This window comes from Delphinapterus leucas, chromosome 11, assembly GCF_059928025.1.
Source record: "Delphinapterus leucas isolate spDelLeu-1000000601 "Yukka" chromosome 11, BTC_Dleu_Yukka2, whole genome shotgun sequence".
In the NCBI taxonomy this organism is placed as follows: Eukaryota; Metazoa; Chordata; class Mammalia; order Artiodactyla; family Monodontidae; genus Delphinapterus; species Delphinapterus leucas.
In genome coordinates, this window is record NC_143139.1 from 11,770,107 (window position 1) to 11,789,018 (window position 18,912).

The 18,912-nt window shown below is 41.9% G+C and overlaps 1 protein-coding gene across 5 annotated transcripts in view; it reads right to left on the minus strand.

Moving 5' to 3' along the window:
- GUCY2C (guanylate cyclase 2C) overlaps window positions 1-17,820 on the minus strand; it is an 89,851-nt gene extending 72,031 nt beyond the window's left edge. For 3 of the 5 annotated variants that reach the window (XM_022577646.3, XM_089920344.1, XM_022577644.3), the window contains exons 1-4: window positions 17,648-17,794; window positions 5,890-6,002; window positions 4,249-4,313; window positions 1,222-1,437 (exon numbers count right to left, since the gene is read on the minus strand). In XM_022577646.3, coding sequence (XP_022433354.1) covers window positions 1,222-1,437; window positions 4,249-4,313; window positions 5,890-6,002; window positions 17,648-17,675 — 422 coding nt within the window. In that variant the 5' untranslated portion in view covers window positions 17,676-17,794. Of the gene's footprint in view, window positions 1-1,221; window positions 1,438-4,248; window positions 4,314-5,889; window positions 6,003-9,031 lie in introns of all 5 variants that reach the window. The other 2 variants (XM_022577647.3, XM_089920345.1) reach the window with 2 other exon arrangements.
- Window positions 17,821-18,912: the final 1,092 nt, after the last annotated feature.

Genomic DNA, 18,912 nt, shown 5'->3' on the forward strand with positions numbered 1-18,912 from the left:
TTTATGTCAATCATACTGAGACAACAAAATAAATCAGATCACTGTTAACTAAAAAACTCTAAGAGAAAATGCAACTTTTTGAAAATATGTTTAAAAAACATTTATTCAGAGTTCTCAAGACATATTAACACACTCCATATGATTCTTTTTTATTAATATGAAACATGAGCTGCACATCCTATAGAATAAACGTTCATTATTCAATTGAATCTGTAGACCTCATATCCTAAGACTGTCAGCCTCAACATCAGACTCTCCTTCTTACACCACTACATTCTAGTAGTTAATAACAATTTGGGTAGAGGTCAGGAAGAAAATTGTGGCCACCTTGAATAACTCCATGCACTCCTTTTAGGAAATAAGTATTAGGTAACTTTTAAAACATGTTCTTGAAAAGACATTTTTCATTTGCTGTACAGCAAAACCAACACAACATTGTAAATCAGCTATACTTTACTCCAATAAAAATTCTTTTAAAAAGAGAGACGTAGATGTAGAGAACGGACATGTTGACGCAGTGGGGAAAGAGGTGGGTGGGACGAATTGGGAGATTAGGTTTGACATAAATACTCTACCATATGTAAAACAGATAGCCAGTGGGAACCTGCTGTATAGCACAGGGAGCTCAGCTCTGTGCTCTGTGATGACCTAGGTGGGAGGGAGGTCCAAAAGGGAGGGGATATAGATATGCATGTAGCTGATTCACTTTGTTGTACAGCAGAAACTAACACAACACTGTAAAGCAATTTTACTCCAATAAAAAAAAAATGGCTTCAAACCAAAAAAAAAAGAAAAAGAAAGTGCTTAGCGCAACGTTTGGCAAAAAGTAAGGACTCAAAGAAAGTTGCTGTTAAAAAAAAAAAACCAGACATTTTTACCTGTTGCTACTGATTTAGATCATGGAATCAGTGAAGTGTTGTACACTTCCAAGTGAAATTTCAATTTGACCTAAAGTTAATGGGTATCTACTTCAGAGAGCTATGCTTAATATACCTAGTTCAAACAGGAGTAACAAACAGCCTTATCTAAATATATCTACAGCTTAAGGGTGAAATCAATTAATGTAAGCTATGTACCACTTGTGTGTAAGAAAGTGGGCTGGTTTCCATTCCCAATGCTACTATTCATGGAAGGCATGTCTGATAATAACTAGTGGCCTGCTGAGAGTTTATGGCTTCTCTCCCTGCTAAGTGCCAGAAAGACATTAATGGTCCTGCTTACCAGAAACAGTCCTCAGACTCGGTACCATTCTTGAAAACATAGGCAGTGTTCCAGGAAAAAGTTTTGAATGGAAAATAATTGACCTTCCAAAAGTCAACCAAGAAGTATGTCAACTTCCTAGCTGGAGACATCAGCCTGGTTAAAGTTTCTTTGTAGTCACACGACAATCCAAAACTTCCAGCTGAAATCATGGGATACTTCAAATCTGTGTCAAGGCTATGCCAAGGGGTGAGAGAGAAACCAGTATCAGGATTAACCTAAGTAGTACAAATAAGATCCCTCTTTAAGCTGTTTCAGCGTGTGGGTATAAATAACAAAAATGAAACAGGGTCATTCAAGCAGGTGTTCCATGGATATAGGTCTGTCCCTCACAGGTGAATCTAAAACAATATTTACGGAACGTATGCTATGTTCTACGCATACTCTGGGTGTTTTCTTGTATATGTGGCTTGGTTACTTCGTTTTATTCTAAAATGAGTTGTCATTGGGTTGTCCTAATGTCTAGGCTAGGACATATGGACTTCGGGGAGTAGGGCAGAGAAAAAATAGAAAATGGGCCACCATAGCTACTACAAATGTTGTAAAGCCCAGAAGATGCCCTCTGCAGCTTCCCTCCATGCATTGCCTTATTGCCAGCTCTTCTACGGACGGCCTTTGAGACAGACATCACCTGAGGACCTTACTGGTTTCCTTGCGCTGCTTGGCCCACGGGTCTGCTTGTGGTCCCTTAAGCATAGCAAGCTTTATTTTCTACCAGGGTCTTTACAGATGCCAGAAATGCTGCTCCCCTCTGTCTTTGCCTGGCTGATACTTACTCGCCCATCAGGTCCTTAATTAAACATCTCTTTATCCATCAGGAGAGCTTTCCTTGATAACTAAGACCAGGAATCATGGGTGAGAACCTGTTGAATACCTGTCTCCTCCACCAGACTGCAAGCGCCACGAAGGTGGGATCACGCCCAGCTTGTTCACCGCAGCATTTCCAGTCTGCCTGCTTTATGTGTAGATGCTTCAGATGTATTTGATAAAGGGAGGAAAATGACCTCCCCTTCCATCTTCGGTGCTCCACTGAAAGGTTTCACTTGGGTGTCCTGCTTGCATTTCAAACTCCTCACGGCCACAGTTAAATTTGTCTCTTAGTTTTGTTTCTCAGAACTGTTCCTTATCCTGATTTTCCCATTTCTTTTAGCGTTTTGATATCTCAAAGCCTTTTCAACAACTACTTTTCATCCCACACTCCAATATCCGATCAGTTATCAAATGCTATTGATTCTACTTTTAAATATCTTTAAGGCGATCCTCCTGTTCCAAGTCGACTGCTTCCTCACTAGTTCAGGATCTCTTCCTCCCCTGCTGCTTTTCCTGTCCTCAGTCTCTCCTGGTGGGCTCCAGCCTTTCCTCTACACTGTTTCCAATTATTCTTCCCCAAAGTTGAGCTGCTTCTGATGGCACTTCCCTGCTGTTTTAGTGGTTTCTGATGCAAATCTAATTAAAAACCCTTCCCTCACTTAGAACTCGTGGCCACCCAAATACGGCCCTATCTCATTTTCCTAGTTTTCTCTCTACTACTCCCCTATACATCTCTTTCACTCCAGTTAATACAGACTTTCACAAATTTTCTACACTTCCCTGATGCTTTGCTTTCACATATGCTTCTCCCTCTGCTGGCTGGGATGCTTATCACATCATCTCTATCCATTACAATTTAACCCATTCTTCAACACTCAACTCATATACCATCTCCTTCATGAAGTCTTTCTCCTCTTGAAGCTTAATTCTCCCAACCAGAGGGACCATTTCCTCTGTGCATCCATAGCACCTTGCTTGTACTTCTCTAAGGGAACCTGTCCCACTCTGCCTTGTATTGGTCATCAGTGTCCTTGTCACCTTCTCTATTTTACTTAATTGTCTCCGCTCTGACACAACAAAAATGCGTCTTTGCACATGGAAGTTCCTCATAAGTGGTGAATCAATGTTCTACTTCTCCTTTCCTTCTGGGCACACTCTCCAGCAATATCAGTGAATGGTCAGGTAAGATGACAGCTGGGAATGAGCACAAGGAAGATGAGGTTCTGTATTCGTCTGCACTTCGGTACAGAAGAGGAGGTCAAATGTGCTTCTGTGGGGTGTCTATTGTCTGTGTGGGTTTGAACGTCTGAGTCTGTTTATACAGCTGGGTGGGAGGTGTGAGAAGCAGACTTTGCAACAGAAATTTCAGAAGTCTAATGTCTACCCTTCAAAACCTATTGCAAGTGTTCCTTCAGCATAGTTTTCTCTGTGTAGACAAAGGGTGATCCTTGATTCACGGGGAGATGAAACAGGTGAAAGAAAGGCATGTGAGAGGGATTTGGATTGGGGGAGAGGTGATCTGGCAGAACAAAGTGTTTTGCAGTGAGGAGAATTACGCTGAGTGAAATGATCGAAAGGGATGAGGGCGATTTTCCCAAAGCCAGGAAGTATTTTCACTCTAAATACAGTGGAAGCTTTTTCTTTTTTTTCTAAGCTGATAAGGGCACTGTGCAGAGTACTTTAGTATGTTATATATATAATCCTCAAATAGTGCTTTGAAATAAGAACCCTGCTACCTTCCCTATTCTTACAGCCCTAAGGAGGGAACGGAGCCCTGTTAATGCCCTAGGGTGCTGTACTTTCCTTTGTGTTTGGGCACATTCTGCCCATACTTCTGGGAAGATTTCCTTTATTCAACTCTCAAAATATCTAAGTTCACTATCTTCCCTGTGTCCTGCCTGGAGTCTAACTTTTCACCTCTACCTTTTTGCTTTTCAAGCTCAGATGTTAGTAACAGAAGCGGAATATCTACTGTCATCCACCCCACACTGAGCAAAGGCAGAGTTACCCGGATGAGGGAATGACAGTTATAGAGAGACTGTAACATACGAGGGCCCTGGCACCCTCAATTGTATTGCCCTGAGTAGACTGCTGTTTGATATATCAGTTAAATCTTGATATGATGTCCTGACTTCAATTCACAGGGGCATGAAAACAACAACAAACCAAACTACTTACTACATCTGGAAGGTGGAATAGGTACACGTGGGCCCCATGAGGACACATCCCATCTGTTTGGTCCTCTGTAGGAGAAAAAAATAACAACCAATTCCTAAAACTAAAAGTATGAATCAATGCACAGGAAAGAACCAGCAAGGGGAAGACTCCCAGAAGGCTAGAAAGCGGGCCTCTCGAGATGTTAGAATGTAGAGCAGAAAGGAGCCGCGTGCATGCCTTGGGCTGGGCGAGGGCCAGCCGAGGGATAAAGGGGTCCGAGAGGGGAGAGGCTGCGGATGGAGGGAAGGGCATCCCACTGAAGGTGAGCTGACTGAACGTGACCCTGGACTCTATCAAGAGGAGGATGTCCAGTGCTGGGAGAGGGACTGGCAGACTGTCACATTAGCAGTTATCTGTAGGTCAAGGGGTGAAGACGCTAGATTTGGAGGTGCTATGCAAGGACAGGGCAAGTTTCGGGTTTAGGGAGAGCTACAAAGCAGGGCTGGAGAGAACAAAACGCAGTGTGGCCGGGTGAGAGACTATAGATCTTGATTCCACTATTTCTCAAGGGGAAACTGGTAAGGAGCATTCCGTTGTTGGTGCTGGAGAATGAGGTGGGACCTCCCACCTCCGGAGCCAGGGAGGAGGCACACCTGTTTATTAAACTCCCCTTGCTCGCTCCTTGCCCTCCCATGATCAAGAATGACCACTTCCTGGGCTCCCCTGGTGGTGCAGTGGTTGAGAGTCCGCCTGCCGATGCAGGGGACGCGGGTTCGTGCCCCGGTCCGGGAAGATACCACATGCCGCGGAACGGCTGGGCCCGTGAGCCATGGCCGCTGAGCCTGCGCATCCGGAGCCTGTGCTCCGCAACGGGAGAGGCCACAACAGTGAGAGGCCCGCGTACCGCAAAAAAAAAAAAAAAAAAAAAAATGACCACTTCCTGACAGGAGTGCGGCCAATCTGGTCGATGTGATGTTACTGATCAGAGCTTCAGAGCCATGGATCTGTGCCCAGTGCTCAGCTTCCTGGATGGCCTTCCCTTAGGTCTCTGTACCAAAGGGACATCTCACACCCTACCTGCCTCTAGAGAGCTTGGACTACTCTTCAGTTCCAGAAAGCTCTGGTTGGGGATGGAGTTGGCAGGAGGAACTAGGCAAGAATCTCTGTCTTCCCATTTCTACAGATTGACATTACAGTTACTACTTTAAAGTTAGGTTTCAGATTCAGCCCTTAAGCACTAAACCTGCGACCGTGTATACGGTGATGACTTGTAACAGGTGTCTGGTGTAAGGCTTTAGAGTATATTTTTTAATGGGGCACCTCAGATTTTTCTTGAGGGACACGAAGGCAAACCAGTTAATACCAACATTTAGATTTGTTAAAAGTTCTAAAAACAGCTGAAAACAAAATAATTCCCCTCCATACCACTGAACGTGTACAGACAGAACATAGCTAAGGTTCTCCCCGCTTTCCTAGATTCCTGGAGGGTGCCTATCACTTGGGAAATAGATGGGGATACAGTCGGAGCACCTGGTCCCCAAATCACTCAGCTGCATAGCTGGAGACGATGTGAGAGATCCTGGCGGGCCAGCGCCAGAGCTCACGCTGTGGCCCTCCTGAGGCAGGAGGGTGTGAGCTGACTCTGCGAAGGCAGGTACTCACTGAAATCGTCCTGAGTAGGTCGAGGCCTTCACAGGTGCTACTCCGGCAGTCACTGGACTTATAAATCATACTTTCCGAATTGATAAAGCTGGCATTCACGGTCACATTTAGGCCTATTATCCAGAAATGAGGGGAAAGAGAAGGCTAGTGTTATTTCTCAGGAAGTTTATACCAGCCATGAGACTTTATTTTTCTACCTCTCTAGAAAGAGGAGATCTAGAGAGGTAAGTTAACTCGCTCAGGGTTACCAGCTGGCAGGTAGTGGAGCTGGGTTTTGAACATAGGGCAGTCTGATTCTGGAACCAATATGCTATAGAACAGTGGTTCTCAAAGGGTGTGCCATAGACCCCTGAGGCACCTTGAGACTCTTTCAGGAGGTCCATGAGGTCGAAACTATTCTATTATTTTAAGACATTCACGGGCATATAGTGAAGTTTTCCAGAGGCTACATAATATGTAGTATGGCAACATTTTAATTGCAGAAGCAGATATGAGAATCCAACCATTTTCTATTAAGACTGATATTAGAGATTTGCTAAAATGTGAATTTCTGCCACTTTTCCCACCTACTTCTATGAGTTTTTGGTTTGAGAAATATGTTTTCTTTAATATGAAATTTTATTTATGTTAACAAATTCTTACAATTGTTATTTTAACTGCATCAATAAGAAAATAGTTTGAACATTTTTCAGTTTTAATTTCCCGTATAATAAACATTGATAAATGTAACATAAACGAAACTCTTTAGAACCCACGATTATCTTTAAGCGTGTAAAAAGGCCTTGAGATGGGAAGTCTGAGAACCACTTCTGTAGAACGTATTGTAGTAAGCCGCTACCTCTCATGATTATGGTGATGTGATGCGTTTCTGCTTACTTTTATCTCCCCAGATCCCAAGTGACTTCTCAAGAAAATACTGAACACGTTTTAGACGATGGGATGGGATGACTTCAAATCAGGCTTCACTTTTGAGATATGCCTGGTAACGTGTTCCGACACCACAGCAACAAACACAATATCAACGTCCTTCCCAAGCACAACAGTAAGAGCAGCAACAATAAAACAACAGCCATTTATTGAGCTCTTGCTATGTATTAGTCAGTGAATTAGGTACTTTATGTGAATCTCCTCATTTAATTCACACCACACCCACAGAAGGAAACTACTATTGATCGTGATTTTACAAGTGAGGGAACTGAGGCTCAGAAAATGTAAGTAACTTGCGGGAGGTCACTGGTGATAAATGGTTGGATAAAAGGCTGGAATATGAACCAAGGTCTGTCCGATTCCAAATCTCTGCTTCTAACCACAGTGTTCCACTACCTTATTTTCACGAGCAATGGGTGGGTAAAGATCTTACAGTGGCGACATGATACACTCTGTGGAATCTGACAGATAGGGGTTTGACTCTCATTTCAAACAGACAACTTGTATGACTGCAGCAAAGTCATTAAACCTCTGCTGTGAAACAGTGTCAGCAGTGTTGATCGTACAGAGCTGTGGCGAGTAAAGAGATTATATATCTTACTTAGCACTTGACAGGTACTCAAAAAACAAGAACACCAAGTTCAGGGAGACCAAGGGAAATAGCTCACATGAGATTGGCAGGGACTCCAATTCAGGTCCTCAGACTTCGAATCAAATGTTCTTTCCACTATACCACACTGCCCAGGTAAATAAGGGGATTTTATTAAATGACCTCCTAGTTCCATTATAGCACTAGATCAGATCCATCCATTTATATCTGAATCCAGTCTCAGAAAGGACTGAAGAAATGTATATTGCACAGAAGACAGTTATTACACATATGTGATATATGATCTATGATACCTATTGCTATTATTACCACAAATTTTAAATAGAGAAAATTAAGACATCCTCTCCTTAGAGCCATAAATAACCATTAAGATGTATGAAATACTCATTGACTCAGTAATTATACTTATGGCAATCTCACCTCAAAGCATGGAAAAAAACTATGTACATAAAAATGTTTATTGTAGTAGTTTTTAAATAATCGTGAGAAATTAAAAACAATGGAATGTCCTACCATAGGGAATGATTACATGATTTGGGAGGATATCTACTCTAAGGGGTATTGGTCATTCATTCACATGATGCTAAGAAGATTATGCAGTTCTAGGAAAGCCACCTGTAGAATCATGTGAAATGAAATAAGAAGGACAGAAAATTGTTTCTGTGCCATAGTGGCCTCAACTATCTTCTTAAAAACAAGAAACTCAGAGGCACATGAAAAGATACTGGAAATATCCAGGTGGCTGGAAATTATCAGGGGTGACTTTTTTCCCTTTATTCTACATCTTTTATCTACTGGTATAGCTTACTTTAATAATTAAGAGATACATGCAAACTAGCATATATAGTATGGATAAACAACAAGGTCCTATTGTAGAGCACAGGGAACTATATTGATCCTGTGATAAACCATAATGGAAAAGAACACACACACACACACACACACAACTGAATGACTTTGCTGTACACCAGAAATTAACACAACATTGTAAATCAACTATACTTCAATAAAACATTTTAAAAAGTAAAATAAAATAAAATAATTTTCTTATATCCCCCCAAAAAAGAGATACAATAAAGAACTTCAACACTGAATTTGATTGCAAATTTATCATATTGACTGTATCTTATAATAACAGCCACCAGAGATGTAAAGAGTGGATAGATGGATTAAGAATCCCAGTGAAAGATTCAGCACCTGGATCTTTACTTAATTCATCTTCTTGACTGGTAACCCTGTGAAATCTCAGACACAGACCAAATCTTGCCTGAGAAGCTACAGAAGGAAACACAGTGCCTTCCTGGTGCTGAGTAGTTTTATCTACTTAAGTCCAGTTAAGTTAACCCAGCTTTAGCTGGGACATTTCACTGCTGTGAGCACCTGGGTCGGGGCCATCCCCAAAGCAGAGTAGATCATGAGTGAACTCATTGAGGTAGGGCTCAAATCCTTCTCTTTGAGGATCTATTGCCTCGAAATAGAAAAGGCCTGTGGGCCAGGCCCTTAAAGAAGGTTGGGTGATCAGGCAAAGAACACAGGTCTTGGCTTAGCAACCCTCTGACCCCAGAGGTGGTAACAGGGAGGAGAATTCTGTTACCATCTTCTTACCAGCTTCAAGCAGACGCTGTCTCACTATTTCCATTCCCGCGTTCACCACATCTCTCAAGTTAACCTGGGACTCTGGGAAGGCCGAGTTGTTTGTCATCAGCACACTGATCTCGTAGCTGCCATTGTGGCAGTTCTGACTCACTTGGGAGTCCCAGAACAAAAGCCCTGGTCGGAGGAGCAGTGACCACAAAGCCAAGGCCAACAGTGGCGTCTTCATGACCTCCCTCACCTCAGCACCATACTCCTTGCTTTACTCTGGGCCTTTCAGGGAAGCAGGAACTCCAACTGAACAGCCTGTCACTGAGTCCCGTGGTCTACTCTTCCCCACGCTCCTTTCTGGTCACCCCACCGGTCACGTGGACCACAGAATACAGCCTCCCTGTCGGCAATTAGCAGCTACATTACAGTAGGAGATAAACCAAAGTTCACTTTGCGTGTTTGCTCACAGAAAGGTCAGAGTTATAAACAAGGAGATTACCTGCGCCTCACCCAATAAAAAAAAAATCACTGGTGACACATCACTGAGAAGAGGGAAAAGAGGAAGAGGGCAGTATTGTGTATACCAAAAACGCTTTGTAAGATGGAAAATAAAGGTCAAAGTGTTTAAGGCAAGCACAAATATGATAGATTATTAGCTTTTAGGTTATAGTTGCATATTGAAACTGAATCCTTCACATTGAAACTGAATCCTTAACTAGGAAGATCTGTGTTTCACTCACCCAGTCAGCAACTATTATTGGGACTTGACGGGGCATTGGAAGGGCACTGGGCATACAGCCATGAATGACATGGATACATTAATGTCTTCATGGAACACATGTCTACTGGTGGGGAAGACAAATATTAAATAAATAATTATGAATAACTAAACTCAACAATGAAAAACAGTGCAGAGTGCTGTGGGAGCACATGGCAGATTAACCTAACCTATTCTGGAAAGTCAAGGACGCGTCCCTGAGAAAGTATCCTTTGAGCCGAGCCTTGGAGGATGAACAGGAGTTAGCTGAATGGAAAGTGAGGGAGAGCATGTGAGGCTGGGACAGAGCTTGTGCAGAGGCCCAGAAGTGGGAGGGGGCATGGATATTTGAGGAACTGAGAGAGATATAGTATGGCTGAAGTGAAGAAAGCTAGTCCAGTGCAGTAAAGGATGCCAGAGGAGTAGGCAAGTGTAGGCCAGGGGGTTTCCTGTGAGCCATTACGAATTTGGAACTTTACCCTAAGAGTCAAGAAAGGGACATGATCAGATAAATTTTGTAAAGAGCACTTAGGCTGCCATGGAAGAAATGACCTAGAGAGAGGCAGGAGTGGGGTCATGGAGCAAATTAAGAGGCTGCTTCTGTGGTTTAGGTGAGAAGTGAAGGGGGCCAGATGAGGGCCGTGGCAGTGGAAGTGGGTTCAAGAGACATCTAAAAGGTAAAATGATAAGAAGACATTTCACTGGACTTGGGGCATTAGAGAGAGGGAGGAGTCAAGAGTGACCCGTTATACACTCAGCTGGGTGGATGGGAAAGCTGTTGACTAAGCTCTAGGATTTTGAAAGCAGCAAGAGAAAAGTGACTCATCACATGAAATGGAACCCCTATAAGACTATCAGTGGATTTCTCAGCCCAAATCTTGTAGGCAAGGAAACAGTGCAATGATATATTCAAAGTACCTGAAAGAAAAAACCCTGCCAACCAAAAATATTATACTGGCAAAATTATCCTCTAAAAATGGAGGAGAGATAGAGTCTTTCCCAGATAAGCAAAAACTAAGATAGCTCATCACCACTAGACCTGCCTTACAGAAATGCTTAAGGAGTTCTTCAAATTGAAATGAAAACATACTAAACAGCAATGCAAAAGCATGTGAGAGCATAAATCTCATGGCAAAGGTAAATATATTAAAAAATGCAGAGTAAAGTAATATTGTAATGGTGGTACCTAAGTTATGTTTAAGCTTAATATAAAAGTTAAATGATAAAAATTTGTTATTGGGCACACAATATAGAAAGTGTGGGGACAGGAGAGTAAAAGTACAGAGTTCTTGTATGCAATTGAAGTTAAGGTGTTATCAACCTAAAATAGATGGCTACAACTACAAGATATTTTATGCATGCCTTGAGCTAACCACAAAGAAAAACTATAGTAGATACAAAAAAGATAAGAGAAAAAACTTGAAAGCAAATCATTACAAGAAAACCATCAAATAGCAAAAGAAGACAGCGAGAGAAAGTAGCCCTACAAATTTTCCCCAGAAGTAACTCTATTTACAGTTTAAAACTGACCAAATACAATGTATGAAATGATAAATTCAATCAATCATGGTGGTCGGCCGCCAAAATTTTTTTTTTAATTTTATTGGAGTATAGTTGATTTACGGTGTTGTGCTACAAAAAAATTTTAATAAAAGCTGGGCTGTTGCCACTCTTCAGGTTAACTTGAATGGCCCTCTAGTGATTTACCATGTCCCAGCTGATCACACCTCTACACTGGGAGTTGCATCCCCCACTGCAGGGCCTACAAGGAGAATGGACTTTTCCTGACGTGAAAGAGATCTTGTGAGTGATCACGGAAAGGCTGCCTCCAGACCTCCTGGGACAGGACAGGAATTGCCTGGTGTAACACTCCCTTGACTTAGCCTTGCCGGTTCTACTGTTCATCCCAGGTGAAAGAAGAAATGCATTCTGGGTACTCAACGAACCAGACATTAATAGAAGGGATTAGTAAAATTGAATGGGACAGTATTCGTGATTCTCCTCATTTTATAGTAGACCAAAACCTGAAAAATAGGCTGGTTCTAGAAATCCACTCAGTGACTGAAAACAACCAGAAATTATGCTTCTTTTACCAGAAGCAGAGGAGAGAAACAGAGTGATAACCAGAAGTGGGGATAGGGTTATGAGAGGATTTTTAAGGGTGAAAGTTAGTTGAGTTATTTAAATGTTGATAAGGAGCTGGTGGAGAGGGAGAGGTGGCAAATATGAGAGAGGAGGCGTAAATGACGATGGCTCCAAGAAAATGAGAGGCAATGGGATTCCAAACATGGCAGAAAGAACAACTCTTCCTTATAAAAGGAAGAACGTGTTGTAGGATGATTGTGTATGTTCCTGAACAGAACTTGGATCCACCCACCTAGATACGCAGCAAAGCCAACCTACTGGGTTGTGGTGAAGGAAAGCTCAGTGTTTACTGCAGGGCACCCAACAAGGAGAATGGGCAGCTAATACTCAAAGACCCAAACTCCCCGATGGTTTTCAGAGAAATGTATTTAAAGGCAGTGTTGGGGTGAGGGTCCCAGGGTGTGTGATCAGCTCATGGACACTTTTCGGATTGGTAGACGGTAAGGTGACAGGGTGGTGTTTCAGTAATCTTGATCATCAATTTTCCAGCTCCAACCAGTCTATGGTCTATGTGTTCAGCGTCAGCAGTTTCCACCTGGTCGGGGGTCTGGTTTCCGTAAGAAATAACTTAAGAATGTGTGTCAGACACTGTTATCTGTTTTTCTCAAGGAGAACTAGGACTTTATGACCCAATCCTTCAATTTTACTTATTGCTTAAGTTGTTATCACCTTCCTTGCTTGACTGCCTTTTCTTAGTTCCCGCTTTTGCCCCTCCTTAAATGATTAATTGCTTGAATCTGTTTTCTGAAACAGGCCAGGGAAAATAAGGTTGTTTTTTTTTTTCTAAAGGTGGGAGTGGGGGAACATGGAAGGGTCTGCAATCATGAAGGCCCTGCAGGGATCTGCTCGGTTTCATATATACACGTATATTTCTAGACTTGTGGGCTGGAAGATGAGATCATTTATGTATGATTGTTTAAATTTATTTTCTGAAGGAGGTGAGTCATTGGCTGAGAATGAAAGGCGAGCTGGGCTAGTCAGAGGCTTAAGAAGGGAGGGACTTGAAAAGTTACTGTGATGAGTGAGAGAAGGGACTGATAAGAGATGTGTCCTAAGGTTGTTTGTCAGTGGTGAGATTAGGAGATGAGTGACTGAAAACTGGCCCTACTCAGCCCAGCTTTATGATTTTCTCTAGCAATGTTTAGCTGCCCAAGAGCAGTACAGGAAAGTGAATGGTTGGGCTTATTCAGGTATGGTTTTTCCAGGTAGGTGCAATGAAAGAACAAATGGATAAAAAAAAAATTGAACAAAGTCAAAAGAGTGGAGAGATGGACTATAAAATCTAAATTGAATAACAACGAAGTGCATGCAGGAGGGGAGTGAGGGAAAGGCATAAAGAAGAAGCTTGAGGGAATTCCCTGGTCGTCCAGTAGTTAGGACTTCATGCTTTCACTGCCCAGGCTGTGAGTTCAATCCCTGGTGAGAGAGCTAAGACCCTGCATGTCACACGGCACGGCCAAAAAAAAAAAAAAAAAAGAAGAGGCTTGAAGGGATGACGGTACAGTAGGCAGGCAGAAGTACAGGTGGAAAGGGGACAGCTGAACAGCTGGAAGGATAGTGTTTGCATTAGAGGGTGGGTTTTCTGAATTACTGATTTGAAAAGTTCAAGGTGGCTGAGGGGGGGAAGGACAATGTTTTTGAACAGAGGAGTTTCAGGAACTCAGAGTCCAGTCTGTTGGACAGGTCACCTCCTGGGTATGAAAATCAACCAGACTGATAGCAGGCCCTTGTTGGGGAGGAATAAACCAGGGAGAATATCCAGGACTTCAGTAACTGACAGTGGTTGATGAAATGGGATAGAGAGTATCCTGGCTAGATGGTACATGCCTCAAGAGAACAGAGGTATTTTTTTTTAATTTTTTAAATTATGAAGTAGATCATACATGTAAACGAATATCTACCATGAATATATACAAATTAAAGGAATAATAAAATGAACACTCATGTACATACATTACAGCCTAAGGTATAAAATGTTACTAGAGCCTTTGTACTCTGTGTGCCCCATCCCTAACACATGACCCCTGCTTCTCCCAACCTAGCCATGAGGTGTACGGAACAGTCTACAAAGAGATACAGGATACTGAGGCATGTGTTGAGCATGGCATAGCAATATGGGGATGAAAAAAGGCTAGAGAAGATATGACACCAAGTACCCATGTTTGGGGGGATGAGTGATGTGGAATAAGGTGGGTTCAATTCTAGTGTCTCCTGGAGGGAGGACGGTAGATGCTCAGACTTCATAGGATTCAGCTTTGATTCAGAAGGAAGGCACTGGGGTTATTTTATGGGGGGGTACGTGGTGATGAGTGACTGAGAGTGGTCAGGAGTGGGTGCCCCTGGATACTTTTAGTGGACGTTAGGAAGAATGGAACAGCAGGCTGCAGAGAGGCACACGGCCATCACATCGGTGATTAACCTTTGCTACAGGTAACGATTTTATATGTTGCACATTTGGTGGCCACTGTGGACTCAAACTTGGTTGTCTGTTAATATGTTGCTATTCCCACTTCCTGTGGTAGGAGAAAGAGTAGACTGTTTTTGTTTTTTGATTTGGCCTGCAAATTGCAAATATGAAAGAAAGCGACGTCAAGGGATGGACGAAGTTGTAACTGTCAGGTGCTTTTAATTCAGATGTGAAGACAGAAGGCAGATGCAGTTCTGGGAACCCTTTGGTTATAGCATGGAACCAGGGAAGATTTTCAGAAGGGAACGAACAAGATGACAGTCCTTTCTGGATCCTTTAAGGCAAACATTATGTGTCTTCTTTATGTTGTAAAACTACCAGCATGTAGATCATGATTAAAGAGAGGCAGGTTCTGCTGGGAAAGTTTCAAGGGTCAAAAACAAATAATGGAACACTGAGTTGGCAGATTTATGAGATATACTCTTCAGTAGAACACAAAAGCCCTAAAGATATGAGAAAAAAAGGGAAATTACTCCTCATGGGAAGGGGCAGCTGAGCAGGTCACCTGCATGTGCCCCTCTTTCGTTTCTGGCAAGATTTTGGGTCTCTTTTGTATGCTTCTCATTAAGATCCCCTGCTCACCTTCAGGCCTATCGGAGTACTCGGCATCTCTACAGTCTATAGCAGTCCTAGGCTTCCTCTCTCCCTATCTCAGTGCAGATGCAAAAGTGAGTTTACGAACTAATGTAACTGATAGAACTAAAACGTGAAAGTATTTTTTTAAATAAGCACAAAAGTAGAGATTCTGATCGGGATTTATTGAGGAAAAATGGCTACAGTAAAGTACTTCTCTTTTTCCAGTGTTATTGAGAAATAATTGACATACATCACTGTATAAGTTTAAGGCATACAGCATGATGGCTTGCTTTACATATATTGTGAGATGATTACCACAATAGGTTCAGCTAATAACCATCTTGCCATATAAATACAATAAAAAGAAAAGAAAGGAGGAAAGAATAAAGGAAAAAAAATTCTCCTTCTGATAAGAACTCGTGGAGTTTATTCTAACAGCTTTCCTATATATCATATAGCAGTGTTAGCTGTAGCCATCATGCTGTACATTAGAGTATTTCTGAACGGATGATTTAATAGACGCACCAGATTAGCTGAAATACACCCTGAATGCCTGCAGCCAGTGGATGTGAATACTTCTGCTCCTTCCAATTAAGTCATCTGCTTACCAAGGGTCCCTTGTGCTTGCGTCCAAATTTGCCAAACATATTTATTAAATTATGTCCTTAATTAAATGTTATGTAATCTGATAAAATACATACAAAAACTCTTGGAAATCTTAAACAAAGCAAATTACTAAGAAAACTGCTGTGGCGAGACTGCTATAAAACACCAGGGAATAACAAAGAAACCTAAAAGAAATTCTGTCCTTAGAGAACTTGTCAATTACCTTAAAACATCAAACACCAGAAGTAGTACAAGATGCACTAGGGGTGTGGTTTACTTAAGAAAGCTGATACAGGGGGGAGGGACAAATTGGGAATTTGGGATTAACAGATACACACTACTATATATAAAATAGATAAACAACAAGGATCTACTGTATAGCACAGGGAACTATATTCAATACCTTGTAATAACCTATAATGGAAAAGAATCTGAAAAAGACACAACTGAATCACTTTGTGTCACAACTGAATCACTTTTCTGTATACCTGAAATATTGTAAATCAACTATACTTCAATAAAAAAAGAAAGAAAGAAAGCTGATACAGAGCTCCAACCTGGCTACTCATGCTTAAAGAATATTACTTGGCCTGACATCAACCAATGGGTGAATAAACAAACATGAATATGTTTTGAGATAAAATAAAACTTTTAAGGTATAAATATATAATTTTTAATGATTCCTAGTTTAACTGTTTATTTCCTGTGAAGGAAATCCTTACTGGTCCTATTCACATAGGATAACACAATGCCAGATGGGTTCAGGTAACTAAAAGGCTATACGGTTTTGCTGACCACTAAAATGGATTTGGTTACGCAAACCTTCTGAGTTAGGCATAGAGAAATATAAATTGCTTTACGTGATAAAATGAGGAAAATGTGAAGTTCCCAGAGCTAATCCAGGAACAAGGGAATGAGGAGGAGAGATGGAAAGAGATAAAGGGAAAGAGATGGGAGCTACATAGAAATAAATGGCCTGTGGGAAAGGCCTAGTGGGATGCGGGCTGAAGACATTTAAGAACAAGGATGTATAAAATAAATAAGAGGTTGCTCGTCTTTTTCTTGAGGAAAAGATGCCTTACTTCATCCATACAACAGATATTTATGGAGCACCCTCTAATCGTTCTCAGCATTGGGGTTACACAAATGGACACATTTCTGCCTTCATGATAGTTGCATTCTAGCGGGAATTTAAAACTGATAAAACTGGGTAACGGTTCCCAAACCTTCAGTCAAGTCTGAGCCAGATACGACTTGCCTAACTTTCGGGAATTATGGAAAGGTGCTCATATCTGTGTCTAGATTCATGGGGTAAGAACAGGAGTAGGATGGCTAGGTGACTCTCAGAAGCAGGAGTCTAAAGTCAGAGATGATCATGGTAGTTTAAGACTTCAGGGTTTGATGGAATATTGGGAAGTGTTTTTGAACTTTCTACAAGGATGAGATGAGGGTCAAAGTCATGTTATCTAGATCACAAGGTCGGGTGACCCGACTGACACCCAAATCACTGTTGTACACTAGGGCTGCATATCTAAATTCTAGCACCAGTGCCTGGGCGCTTCAGGCTGACAGGCTTGTTTCTTTTCCTTGTTATGCCTATTTCCTCTTGTCTTCCCCTCTCCCATTCTCAGCTCGGTGCTCTGTGATGACCTAGAGGAGTGGGATGGGGGTGGGGTGGGAGGGAGGCTCAAGAGGGAGGGGATATATGTATTCATATAGCTGATTCACTTTGTTGTACAGCAGAAACTAACACAACATTGTAAAGCAATTATACTCCAATAAAACAAACAAACAACAAAAGAAACTCTATTTAAACCCTGAGCAATGTCTTCCTCTCCCTCCTTCCCCAGCCCATTTTGTACAGTCTTCTCATATGCTCAGGAAAGGCTGGAGTAGGTCATTGTTATACACTTGCAGGGGCAGCTGGAATTCTGTTCAATTTCCTAGTGACTCTTGGATTACCTCCTCTGTCCAGATGGCTAGTTTTATGTACTTACGGAAATATGTGCTGGAGACAGTAGTAATGCATCTTAGCTGCAATAAAGTTCTCCATGCTCTGGAAACAGCTTTGTTTGTTTTCTCTTACCTCTGACACACAGAAGGAAACAGGCCATAGGCTGCCAAGAGTGGTTGGTTGGGTTGATACGTCAATCCTGAAAAAGGAACTCTGTATTCTCCTGTAGAGAAGCTGGACATTACTCTTCCCCACCATGCCAAGGCAGCTGAAGGATTACTTCCTCCTAGTTATACAGGTTAAAATAATAGCTTGGGAAAGAAGGAAAAAAAGTGATCAGTCCCCTGAAGTGTAAACTCCTTACGAACAGAGTAATTATCAATTTTGTTTATTGATGCTTCTTTACAAAGTTGGAAAGGTAAGGCAAGCATTTAAAGAACAGAATTGTATATCTTGAGGTAAAGAAGAGCATCTTTGAGTTTCAGGAGGCAGTTCGATATTCTTATACAAAAAACCAAGACCCACAAAACTTGAAGCTGGATTTGAATAATGTTTCAGCTGTTTGTTAAGCATATGAACTCCAGCAGATTACCTACATTTGCTGATCTTTAGTTTTCTTATTTGTAAGATAAATTTAATTTCTATTCTAGCCAGTAAGCCTGAGCTGTGACCCTTGCTGGAGTTTGGATGTGGGTAGGTGTGCCAGATGATTGATGGGATTTGCGCAAACAACATTCACTCACCTGGAGTTGAAGAGTCACACCATAGGTGATTCATTCCCAGGGAAACAGCCAAACAACAGCTGCCATATTATTCCAGCCTGTCTCCAATCCAGTCCATACATGCAGACCTTAGTTCAAAAGAGAAAAAGACCTGGAATAAAAACCTGGAAGAACCACCTGATAAAGAAGTCAGTAGAATAGTAAGTCATACATATAACTGCCTAGGGCCACTCTAACAGGCTCTATCACACAAAGAAGAGGGATGTCGTACTTCACTTGATCAAAAACTGGCAGCCTGCTCTGGCACTTTGAGAGTCCTCCATGGTGGCTGTCGGGATTGCTGGAGCTGTGGTAGCACCCCGTGGGGGACTTCAATGTGTGAGCAAACTGCACTCACCAGGTGGCAGAATCCACTGGAGACCCTCATGCTCAGTGGGCCCACAGCAGTTCCCGGGACAAACAGACTTATTGGACAATATTCAAGACATGCCTAGCAACTTCTAGATATATTCACAGGAGCACCAGCAAGTGAAAATTAAGTTACTACTGTTGCATGAACTTCGCAGATTCTAGCACAAGGAAGTTTGGTTTAATTAAAGCAGAAAATGGTATTATAAAGTTGCTGGCACCTAGATAGTTATTGTTATTCCTTGATGCCCTTCTCTAAACGGCAGA